This window comes from Lissotriton vulgaris, chromosome 10 (assembly GCF_964263255.1).
Source record: "Lissotriton vulgaris chromosome 10, aLisVul1.2, whole genome shotgun sequence".
Lineage (NCBI taxonomy): Eukaryota > Metazoa > Chordata > Amphibia > Caudata > Salamandridae > Lissotriton > Lissotriton vulgaris.
In genome coordinates, this window is record NC_141698.1 from 522,629 (window position 1) to 535,681 (window position 13,053).

The 13,053-nt window shown below is 51.0% G+C and overlaps 1 protein-coding gene across 2 annotated transcripts in view; it reads right to left on the reverse strand.

Annotated features, from left to right (window-relative positions):
• The window catches only part of WDR45 (WD repeat domain 45), a 93,609-nt gene that overhangs the window by 56,240 nt on the left and 24,316 nt on the right, over positions 1–13,053 (reverse strand). For both annotated transcript variants that reach the window (XM_086940125.1, XM_086940124.1), the window contains one exon: positions 11,558–11,637. In XM_086940125.1, coding sequence (XP_086796251.1) covers positions 11,558–11,637 — 80 coding nt within the window. The remainder of the gene's footprint in view (positions 1–11,557; positions 11,638–13,053) is intronic.

Sequence of the window (13,053 nt, forward strand, 5' to 3'; positions counted from 1 at the left end):
AGACTGAAAGAAGTGTCAGGGAGAGAGGGCACACCCTGGGTGAAGGGGGTAGCGGAGCAGCTCCTTCCTCAGCTTCTCCGGGATCCCTCCATCCATGATGTACCTGTCCTTGGAAAACTAGGGAGAATGGTAAAGAGCCGGGTTAGAAAGAGCTGCCCATGCCGACTCCTTACCTGCCCAAGAGATCTGAGCCTGCACTCTGCTGTCAGCGGCGCAACGCGCAGCTTTCATTTTCTTTCACCCGCTGACTTTTCCGTGGGTGTTTCGTTTCACAGCCGGCCCCGGCCCTTAGATGTCGAGCAAAGGTGCAGCGCCGCGCAGGAGAGGGCGCCACACCCTGGCGGTGCCGCGGCATTGCACCTAGGAAGCCACAGGTTCTGCAACGTCACCCACAGCCGGCTGGTTTACGTCACCCGGGCACGCGAAGGGGAAAGGTGCAGCGCGTACGGTGACATCATTGGGGGCAGATGGAGTTTAGTACAATCTAGTTATAGCATAGAAAAGACATCAGCAACACAGTCAATGCTACAGCACTGACAGTAGTCACAGTGTGTAAAGGAAATAAACGTGCAGGTACTCACTGCACACAGTGCTTGAAATGAAGTTATACGCACTTCCGATATTCTGGAATGAGTGTCTTCTGATATCTCCTGCCATAAGCACTAAATCCATCAGTAGCAAGTCAAAGTACTGACCATGGGTAAAGAATCAGCCGACAATGAAAACGGGGCCTATGTATAGCGAGACTCGGTTTACTTTGTTGGTGTAAACAGTCAGAACAGGGGTCTCAATTAATTTAGCGCACTCAACATAAGTAGGGACTGCTTCTCACTTCAAGACAATGAAGGCGCGATCCGTGTCTGGGGAACCATTGCACAGGAAAGAACGCAGTACAAAACAAGCGGCACTTCAACCGATCGCGAAAGCGACCGTTTTGTAAAAAAAAATGGCCGTTAGTGGTGCGCGCGCCACTGCGAGCATATGTTTTGAATTATCACGGCTGTCAAGCCGCGATAATTCAAAACGTATGGCCCCTGGTGCGCGTAACAGACACCAAATAGGCCATAGGCGGAGCTACACGACCGCCTATGGCCTATTGCGTGTTCTGTTTCAAAACAGCCCGCACCCGAAGGCCAATGAAATTGGACTTTGAATTCCACAATTGTGGAATGCAAAGTCCATTTTCAGAATCCCAGGAACAGGACTCTGGGCTCCGCCCACACTGCTTACGCAGTGTGTAGGCTAGGCCCGAGACCTAAAAATGGCTTTGTAGATGTAGTGTCCAAACATGATAATTCCAGACCGAGTGAGAAGTGGACTTTTTCAAACATAAGTATTGTCTTTGGGAGCTTCAACATGACAACAGGTGCTATCTGAGGGGCAATCCACTAAAGGGAATTAAGTTCCTGGAAAACCGCTACAGTTTGAGGGAGATCCATGTACAAGGAATAAACTATCTCCCTGCCTTACTTTCAGGAATGGTTTCTCTTTTCTACTGTAGCTTTTGATGGCATCTTACTGAATTGTAAGCAGTCGGATCGCTTAAGCATAATTTGTACCCCATTCATCATTGGTAATATTCTCACACTGTTGCAATAAAAAACATGACCTCCTGCAACTACAAGCACGGAGATTGGAGAGTAGGCAAAGACAGAGATTGGGCGAGGGGTTGTGGGTGGTTCTTTAAGAGCCTATTTCTGCCATATCTGTTTGGTTAGCCAAGGTAGTTTGTTCTCTCTAATCCTAGACAAAGCATTACTAACCAGGTGCAGAGGCCGTTGTTGGATCCGAGAGTCTTCACACACTTGAGGTTCCTACATTCTTATGTGTTGAGACCTCTTCTTATCTTCTTAGCTCTCACTTCAGTTAGCTAAGATTGTCTGGAAGCTCAGACTTCAGACACAGCAGTCCTAACCAGTTACAGAGGTCATTTTTGGCTTTACTAAGCACCATGTTCATTTGGTGAACACTCTCCACAGCTGGGGGCACATCTCTGCTTTGAAACATTAGAAGTCTCAATTCACTTATTAACAACTCGCACTGTCTATTGTGAGGGTTCATTAAGCCTCATGTCTGATTCTAGAGCCCAACATGACATCAGTTTTCAGATCTGATCTATACGGAGTGATTCACAGCTGAAGTTTCCTTTTTCAAGAGGACAAAGACATCTTACTGCTCAAGCTCCTTCTTTACCCCCAGGACTTTCTCCAGTTTCACAATCGCAACAGCCAACCTATACTCCTTGGGGTAAACAAGCTTGTGAGGCAGATTTTCCTCCTCTGCTCTCCATGCTTCTGCTGTGCTCATCAGGGCATACAAGCGATGACACAGGAACCGAGGACTGACAGTGCAATGAGCCTGATCAAGCAGACCTCTAAGATAGATACCGTCACTGGGAGAGACTGGGTATTATTTTCAAGCCTTGGAACAAAGCCTTCGCAGTGACTGCACTGGTAAACATTCTTATTTGCTGCACAAGATCAGCAAGAAGAGACAAGGGAGCATAAAACTGAATAGATCTGAATGCAAGGGATACCACCAAGAGCTATGCGAGTGTTGTGTGACAGCCATCTGAATGTATTCACCGCCAGGTAGGTCTTAAGAAACTAGTCTATGAAATGTACCAGGCAGTCGAAGCATTCTCAGCGTCTACTCTATATGCATAGCGTGCCGACATTCCCCTTGCCCGGTCATAATATTCTCCAAGTACTTGCCAATCATGGTAGACTGTATCCATGTTAACAGTTTGTTTGTATGACGTTTGCTTTCAGATATTGGGGTGTTTTGGAGATGAAACAACAATAAATCAGAACTGCAGCACCTTTCTTGACATATATGCAAGAAGTCTTAATAGTCCATATAGGTCCAATCAAACCAATTAGTGCAAGAGATGTCAATTTTCCCAACAGATGATTAATAATTTCATTTATCTTCAATCAAAAGCCATCAGCCAACACGTTTTGTCCTGATCTACTAGGACTTCTTCAGGGCAATAGTATTTTCTTTTTTAATATAACTGTAAAAATGAGAGCAATCGTTCGATGTCCAGTAACCAATGATCACATATACCTGATATTTCTTGATTATTTCATATATCAATATAACCAAGATAATCCATAATCATCTCAAGGGTGGCCCTTTCCAGTCCCAAAAACCAACTCGGACACTCCGGTGCGATGGCCAGCAACAACAAAGACAAGCAATGTGCACCAAACAGATTCTTAGGTAAACACACAGGTGGGTATTCTCCACCCAAACACACGGTCCTGTCACAAAAGCGTGTTGCAACGCAGCACTATTCTCAAGGATATTGTGTGTTTTGCAGATGAATTTTTACCGATTTCAGAGCTCCACCATGTGATTATGTGCCCTCCGAATATGATTATTTTTGGGGCTTCTTTGATTTCCACGTCCTACTCTAAGGAACATTGATTTACAGATTTCGCTTTTGCCCTCCCATCTGTTTCTACCTACCCCCGGGATTCTTCACTTTGAAACCCTTACTAGCTGTGCAGTCACCTGCCTCAAGGATTGATACAGACATCAGTTCTTTCTCACATAAAGAGTGCATACTTTCACCTTCCAAAAGACAAGCTGTAGAAACTGGAAGGAATTGTCTCATTGGGGGGGCGTGGTTTGGAGCCTGCAGCTCCGTGCCAGATCCCGCATTTATCCTGCAATCCCTCGCTTTTGAGCCGGCAAGAAAGCGGGAGTTCCACCTACGACATCGGACTGGCCGAGGAACACTCTTGAGGGCCAGCTGGTGGTCCGCGGATACGCTGGGACCCGGCGCTGAGATCTCGAGGAGCCGTAAGCGAGGACTTAAAATGGCGACTTCCCCGACCGGCGGAGACTGATCGGCAGGTCAAGGCGATCTGCTGCTGCGAAACAGCGGACACTGTGGAGCGGGGGCCTGACTACACGGAGATAGACGGCAGCGGACGAGGGACGGTGAGCTATCTGCCACACCGGACTCTCACGATCGGGATGCCCATCCCCCCACCGCTGGCCTCGGCGGCTTTCTGGGAGCGGTGTTGCCCCGCAGCTCTACGCGGATCTTCGGTGGCGGAACGGACAAAGGCGGTGCCGTGACACCGGCAGGCGGTGAGGAGGCGGAGGTTCTTGGTGGAGGGGTTCTTCGGATTGGAGGAGCCGGTGCCCGAAACCGGGATTGCCCTGCTGACCGGCGCGGAGGCCCCAGGGGACGCCCCGTGCCTAGAGGGGAATGGCTGCGGCGGTGTGGAACGCATCCGGCTGAGAGTTGTCGGCCCATCGGGCAGACAGAGATCGACGGCTACCGCCAGGGCAGGACTGATATTGCGACGGACTGAGGGAGCGGACAAGACCGGGTGGCACCGGCGACCGCCGTGCTTGACAGCTGAGGGGCCCCTGCACAGATTGGGGGTCCGGTCCGGGCTGGGATCCTCCCGCCTGCAGAGGGACCACGCGCTCAGTTTTCCCCCCACGCTCCTCTCTCCGACACTGGGCCTACAACTGATCTGTGAAAACCCTGCGTCTGGCACAGGGAAACGGTGAGATTGGGCCCGGGAATGACCGGCGCAGGACTACGGGGGGGGGCCCGGGAACGTGTGGAGCTAGGTGGGCAACCCCCAGAGGGACCACACGGAGGTCGGCCATTTTGTGCACTGGAGTGGAACCCCTGCGAGGCAGACGACTTGTACCCAGGAGGTGAGGGCCACTGCCCGGGTAACCCGCAGTGAGGGGTGTGGGGGCACGAGAGGTATCCCTGTCTGGCGATTGAGGACTGGAGCCGAGCCGTCCACCTGGAGGCACTAATCGGACAACGCACGTGGTGCCCAAGATGGCCGCTATCGGTGGCGCAGCGAACGCAGGGCAGGGGCATGGCCAGACGACTAGGCCGGACACGGATGGCGAACCCCAAGAGGGCCCGGATACATCGGCACAAGAACGCAGATTGAATGCACGACTAGATAACATTCTGGAGGCGATCACTGCGACCAAGGAGTCTCTGCACCAGGATATAGCACAGGTGGCTACAGGACTGGGCCTCTTGAGGGCGGACCATGCCAAACTTTCCGATAAGGTGAAGGAAAACGAGCAGCTGCTCCAAGAGTTGAAACCGGCGGTGGTCACCGCAGAGCATTAACTGTCCGATATACTCACCCGACTGGCGACGTTGGAGAAACGCGCAGAAGATTCCGAAAGCCGCAACCGAAGGAACAACGTAAGGGTAGTGGGCCTGCCGGAAAAAGTCGAGGGAGACGATGCAGTGGCTTATATGGAACACTGGTTCAAAACGGTCGTTGCTCCGGAGGGCTTATCTCCATTCTTCTCGATAGAGAGGGCACATAGGGTCCCGGCCCGCCCACCCATGCAGGGTCGACCTTCCAGACCAATGGTGGCCAGACTCCTGCATTTCAAAGATCGTGACCTATTGATACAAAGGGCGCGCTCCACGGGACCCTTCCAGGTGGACAATAGCTCGGTCACGGTCTTCCCGGATTACACGCAAGAAGTCCAGAGGAACAGGGCATCTTTCCTGGCAGTGAAAAAGGAACTAAGAGAGGAGGGGATACAATACTCACTACTCTTTCCAGCTAGACTACGAGTGGTCCTAGATGGCACAACCCAAATTTTCCAGACCCCTGATGAGGCATGGTCGTGGCTTGAGTTATACCGAGCGGGTACGGACCGCCAGAACAAAGGGGGAAAGGAGAAACAAAGGCCAGTCCAGATCCGAAAATCTCAGCGAATCCGCAAACGTAACAAACTTAAAAGGGCAATGAGAGCGGACCTGATGGCGGCGGGCAGGAAGGGAGCGCTGGCTGCAACGGCGATCATCACGGGGTCACAGCAGGAGAAGTTGTCAGAGGATTCAGACTCGGAGGACGGGGAGAGAAAATCTGGAGAGGAACTATCGGAAGCTGGTAGCTCGGCGGGGCCGACGGTCACACCACAGACAGCGGATGGACTGTTTAACGAATAGTATTGGGAATAGGGGACATGATGGTGGCTCTCTGTTGGAGCAGACTATTCCTGATGCTTGGCAAACTAGCAGGTACTCTGTTGTAACTATCATATGGGATCAAGGGCTTGGGGTGAGGGCTGGGCCTGCCCCGGGTCGACTCTGAGGCACCCCCTTACTGCCCTTAAGGCTCTCTGTGGTGACGACCACAGAGTAGAGGACTGTGTGTGAGGTTACAGGTTTGGATGGGGGCTGAAGTTGTGTTATTAGGTCCTGTCCTGGGGAGTGGGGTTAGGATAGTTTGTTGGGGTGTTTTGGAGGGGGGAACTGCTGCAATGATGTGGGGGGTCGTTTGACACTGTTGAAGTGGGGGGGGTGATGGCTGCAATGGGGACGTTACCGGATTTGAAATGCCTCACATGGAATGTCCGTGGACTCAGAACTATGTCAAAGAGATACAAGGAGCACGCCTATTTGGTGAGAAGAGGCGTCCAAATCGCACTGTTGCAGGAAACTCATTTAACCAAGCCAGAGTGTACTGCACTGCAGAAGAAATGGCGTGGCCAAGTGTTTGGCACCTCTTACTCGGCGTTTGCAAGGGGGTGCTGATATGGGTCAGAGCGGGGGTCCCGTTCCAAGTCACGAATCAATTGGTGGACCCTGGGGGTCGGTTTGTGGCGGTGGAGGGGAGGCTATATGGCCGTGAGGTGGTCCTGTGTAGCGTTTACGCCCCCAATGTTGACCAGGCCCGATATTTTGATAATCTCACGGGCTCGCTAGCCCACTTCCTGGCGGGCCCTATTATACTGGGTGGGGACTTTAATTCAATTATTGACGTGACATTGGATAGATCGCACCCGCCATTGGCCGACTCCCCGGTGCGTAGACTAGCAGCACACAGGAAGGATTGGCAAGAGAGGTGGAGCCTGATGGACGTGTGGAGGGAACAGCATCCTAATGTTAGGGACCACTCCTTCTTCTCAGCGCTACATGCACTACATGTCAGAATAGATTCCATCCTGTGTAGCGGCCCCTTAGCTGCCATGGTAACGGACACAGAATACCTTGCCAGGACCATCTCGGACCACAATCCCTTATTGATAGCAGTGCAATGGCAAAGGACGAGATCTGCGGTCCCGACATGGAAGCTTAGGCCTGATACATTAGAGGACTTGGTGTTTAGCGACAGGGTCCAACAGGGTATAGAGCATTACTTTGATGAGAACGAGGGTTCGGCCGCCACGAGATCGATTGAATGGGATGCGATGAAGGTGGTGGTGAGAGGTATCTGTATGGGCAGCTTTTCGAATGCAAGAACGACTGTCTTGGCTGATTTGGAGAAGGCGGAAAGTGTGCTGAGAGAGCTTGAGCGGCGTAGGCCTGAAAGATCGGACCTGCAGGGTCAGCTACTGGAGGCGAAAGAATTGGTGGCGAAAGAAACAGAGAGATTGCGATGCTATGTTTACAAGCTGTACCTCACTAAGGTGCATGCGGAAAGAGACAAGGTGGGCACACTGCTTGCGAAACTTGCTAACCCGGAGCCTAGGGGTTGTCCGGTCATGAGAATCAGAACTGAATCGGGGGAGGTGGTCTACTCACAAACTGCGGTATTGACGCGCTTTCAGACGTATTATACGAGCCTTTATGGGACTCAGTTGGAAGAGGAACCCTCTGCAATAGGCGACTATTTACGCACGGTCCGGCTCCCGGTGCTCGATGAGGAAACGGCGAAGGCTTTGGGCGGCCCCATAACGTTAATGGAGATTCGGGTGGCTATTAAGCAGATGGCTAGAAACAAGACACCGGGGGTGGATGGCCTGCCAATTGAATTCTATGTGAAGTACATTGATGTTTTGGCACCCAAGCTATTAACGGTGTACTCAGAAGCCATGACCCTGGGGCGCCCTCCAGCTCAATGAGGGAGGCGCTAGTGGTGCCGCTGTTGAAGCCTGGTAGGGAAGCATTGGATGTGACGTCGTATAGACCTCTCTCTATGCTGACGATGGACTACAAGATCTTGAGCCGTATTCTGGCCACTAGACTACTGCCACACATGACCACACTGGTACACGAGGACCAAGCAGGGTTCATTCCTACCAGGAACACGTCCATTAACAACCGCCGGCTGATCCGCATACTACACGGCGCCTTAAGCTCAGACCAAACATCAGCAGTACTATCGGTGGATATTGAGAAGGCTTTTGACAGCCTTGAATGGTTTTATCTAGATGAAGTGCTAGAGAAGTTCGGCCTCGGCGGAGGCTTTGGACGATGGACAAGGGTTCTCTATTCCTCTGCCACTGCCAGGGTGCGATTGGGGTCTGTCATAGCACCCGCCTACCCGGTACGCAGAGGAACGAGGCAGGGATGCTCGCTATCTCCCCTTCTGTTCGCTCTCGCGATGGAACCACTGGCGGCGCGGGCCAGAACGGGAGAATCGTATAATGGAGTTGGATGCAGTGGGGATACTCACTATATCTCGCTGTATGCAGATGATCTGTTGCTGTATTTGGAGGACACGGAGGCGGCTCTTAGGGGGGCCATGGAGATGCTATCATCCTTTGGCGGATTATCAGGACTCAAGGTGAATTGGGCTAAAACTTGTGTTTTCCCACTGCGGACGGACATGCAATATCCTCCTCTTGCAGTAGATGTGGTCTGGGAAGACAAGTGCTTCACATATCTAGGAGTCCGAATTTACCATGACGTTGCGAGTCTACTAGAAGGTAATATAGGTCGCTGTATCAGGGGGCTGCGGGGGTGCATGTCCTTCTGGGCCTCCCTTCCTCTATCGGTGCAGGGTCGAGTAGCACTGTTAAAAATGGTAGCTCTACCACGACTGCTATATTACTTCCGAACCTTGCCAATCTGGATCCCTCAGGGGATCTTCAAAGACCTGAGATCAATGATTATTGGTTTCCTTTGGGGACATGGCAGACGCAGGGTGGCGTTGCACAATATGACCAGACCCAAACTCGAGGGAGGGATGGCGGTTCCTGATTTTGAATTGTATTACCTGGCGGCCCAGCTCCAGGTTTTGACACAGAACGTCGCAAGAGAATTTAGAGGCCCAGACCAGGTACGTGGGAAGGGTATCCAGAGGCACGTCCTGTCCTACATGGTTATGCAACAGAGACTGGACTTGAGTGAGCTCACACTTGAAGAGAAAACCCTCCGGTTGTGCTGGCACAGGAGTCTGAAGAGAGCACGGGCCACGCAACCTTATGCCCTGGAGATCCCTCTCGGGATGCTGACGGCGCTGCCGCACGGAGGCGACTGGTCTCCGTTGTTGGAATGGGAGGAGCTGGGTCTACAAGTGGTAGGGGATCTGTATGTGGAAGGGTTGTTGGCTCCATTTGGGGTGCTGCAAGACCAATTTGGTCTCCCAGACGGGGGTTACCTCCTGCATGCGGCGGTCTCTGCAGCAATGCAAAAATATTGGAAGGTAGGATTGACGGAGCCGGACACGACTATGGCATGCCAATATGTGGTGATGGCTGCGGGCATGGTCAAGGCGGTCACTTGTCTCCAATTGAGGATGTTGAATGAAGGGCTAGAACCGCTCACTGCGCTGAAGGGCAAATGGGAGGAAAGTATAGGCAAGCCTATTCCAGATACGGTTTCGGGCCACATTTTGAAACGGACGTGGAAGGGTAGTAGGAACGCCCGATTCCAGCAGGTGCATTTTTTCATACTGCACAGAGCTTATCTGACCCCAGGGAAACTCCGACGGCACTTTCAGGTACAGGATGCGGTATGCCCGAGGTGCTCGGCATTCGAGGCTGAGCTAGATCATATGTTGTGGGGTTGCCCAAGGTTAGGTACATACTGGCCAGAGGTGGGCGAGCTTCTGAACGCGATTACGGACAGAGAGGTGGAGTTTGATACGGCGGCATGCCTGCTACTTTGGTTCCCCCACACAGCGAAAACGAAAATCACGAGCAAATTTATCGATCTGGGGCTCATGCTGGCCCAGAGAGAGATTACGTGGCGCTGGAAATCCAAGGAGGGCCCCTCTGTCAGAAGATGGACGAATGAGTTGTTGAAATGGTCTAGGTGTGAGAGTGTGATAAGAATGCGGCAGGCCACCAGAACGGGTAATGAGAAGAGCCTGGAGATGGCTAGGGCTTGGGAGATGATTGTGCAGGCTTTGTGTGACTATTTGATAGGAGATGAGGAAGAGGGACTTCCAGAGAATGAGGTTCTATGAGGCCAGGGGTATTAAAGGCATAATTTCTATTGATAGCGAGCCATTCTGTCCGGAACCCACAGTCACGCCCACATCAGCAGCAGTTGGGGGGAGGGAGGGGAGAAAGGGAGTTATTAGGTCACCCTGGTAGGAATAGGAGGGATGCCGGCGACAGGACTCATAGCTGGTGACCACAGGAAGGGGGCGCAGGGTACTACGCATGGGCTCCTGGGGGGCATAGGTTGGTAGGTGCTAGCAAATGGTCGACATAGGAGTGCACTAGCAGAGACCTGCTCCATGGATCCCGTAGGTCCTAGCGTTGCCCGAACGGAGGGAACGATCCCACCAGGTGGGGACTGGGGAGGGGGGGGGGGGGGGGGGGGGGAGGGGGGAAGGGGGGGGGGGGAGTTGATGGGGATAAAAGCAGATACTTAATTGTGATGTTGACCAGAGACCCCTCTGTAGCACGCATGGCGACCTAATGCTGAAACTTGTTGTTGCGCCGCCCGGCCTCCGGGATGTGGGCTGAAGGGCTGTGTACAAATTTGAGTATGCATAGTGCCTCATAATGAGGTGGATATGATGGTCAATTTATCCCGATATTTTGTCACTAATTCTGCAATAAAAACATTTTCAAAAAAAAAAAAAAAAAGGAATTGTCTCATTGCTTCTGATGGTTCTGGCAGACATTGTAACAGTTACCTCTACATCACTACCAAAAAACTGTTATTGTGGGATAAGAAAAGTAGATTATATGCTGAAACCCACAGATTTGTTTTATGAGGGCACATAAAACTGAATCGTTTAGCTAACTGCAGACAGTAGGATACAGAGGTCATCTTGTTACAGTGGAAAAAGGAATATAAAAAGAGACAAGCTGGGGATTGTTGGAGGTTCTCCATCTCACAGGCCCAAGCATCAACACTTCAAACAATGAATAAAAAGATGACAGCGAGAGAAGCTCCTGGATTTTTCATTGTGTGAAGAAGGAAGGACACTGGAATGACTCTGGGCCTTTCGTCGGGACTGCTCAATAGATGATGGCTGGACCAGTTTTGGATGTTGCTTCACGCCACCTTCCCCCAAACCCATCTGTCAGCGGTATCAGAGTCTCCAGGTATGCTTATTCACTGGCTTATGAACAAGCCACCCTGTGTGGTATACACAGCAAAGGAATAGGACATCCGATTCTAAAGTAACCAAGCAGGAAAGAAGAAGCCAGAACTACCCTAAACAAGCTGTATAATAAAGAGAAAAGAGGGACTCCTAGTCGGGTCATGCTGAAATGAGAAAACATATTTTTTAGAAGCAATACAATACTGGCTGGAGTATAATGAAAAAGAGGGGAGTAAGACAGACAAAGATACCATCATGGCAGATTCCCTTCTTATTGAATAATGATTTCCGACTGCAACACTCACCACCAGCTGCAGACTGCCACATTTGTGACCAGGAAACACGAGTAGCTGCTTCTCCATGCTGGGGCAAAGGTCACAGAGTCCTGAGAACAAGATAAGAGAAAGGCACTGGGTCAGATCCCACTTGCAGCTTACAGCTGCACGGACAACATGTAGAAAGAGAGATGTGCACACACACTATAGACAAGCGAGACTGTGAAAGAAATAGAGTAGTAAGACAGAGGGAAGATGGACAGAGGCCCTGAAGCAACTGATTCCCTGTGAAGCCGCGCCCTGACTAGCACAATGATCTAAGACATGCCAAGCTGACAACAGTGTGTGGGTAGAGCTGCAATGCTCTTATTTGTGTGGAAGGTGTTATGATGACGCAAGAGAGAGCGGTCTCATAGACGGAAGATGGTAGCTTTACTCCCTCTTTGTCCGCTGACTTCCTTAACAAGAGCCTATGTTTATGTTTAACCTTCTGTACAGATAGATCCTGCTTAGAATGATCCCTCTGCATTTTCTGCCCAACTTATACTATTGTCATTACTGTGTTTAAGACGCTTAGCATTTCTGTGGAACAAATTAATCAAGGAGACATTTACTGGTCTTTGGTATGGTAGTGTTACTCTAAAAAGGGCAAAGGGGAGCAGCAATCGTCACTATCATGAACTGGGGGCTTCTGGAAGCAAACAGTTGCTTGTCTTGGGAGCTACATATTTCTTGCCCAAGGACTCCGAGATAGCTGGCTCAGTGATTGATTTCTTTCATATCTCGTGAGTCTCACATTAAAGGACCTGGGGCTCAAGAACTAGAGTTCGCTTCAGTGCAGGAGTTGAAGACACCACCTCAGCACAGGGGCTGGCACTGTTTCACAGAAGGAGCCGAAGTCTTAATGGACAGAACCGACAAGACCTTGTTAAGCATCAAGTAGCACGGTTTGATTGAATGCCTCAAGGAAGATGGTGACATATCGACACAGAAGGACCTCACCCTACCGCCTTTGCACAGCTGAACATCTGGAAGAGGGTGTGAAGTGGCAGTAAAACGGACAGTGCTAGAAGTAGCAGAGGGTTGTGTCTGGGGCTGGCTCTCCAGGGCTGGAGAGGTACCAGTGACACCAGGAATTGCACAGTGGACAAACAGAAAGGACTGGAGCAGTTTCCCATACATAAAATTTGCCCTCAGAGTATCCACAAGCAAAGAATGAAATACAACCTGGAGAGAAGATCAATGCTTAGATCTGGGATGGCTAATGCTGCTCAAGCTCTATTTTTTCTTTATCCAGTTTGTTGGATGTGCCTGATCTGTCTGCCTTGGGAACCAATTTAAGGACAGCCTGGGGGAATCTTCTAGAGAGGGACTGTAGAAGAGTGGGATCTCTGGTAGCTGCTGAAATCCACAGGGATCCTGAGACTGTACAGCAAACTCCAGAGCAAACCCTGCCCCTCAAAGATATGGATTGGCAGGGAATTCTGCTGTGCCACATACTCCTGGGTCTGGAGCATGTCCAAGGA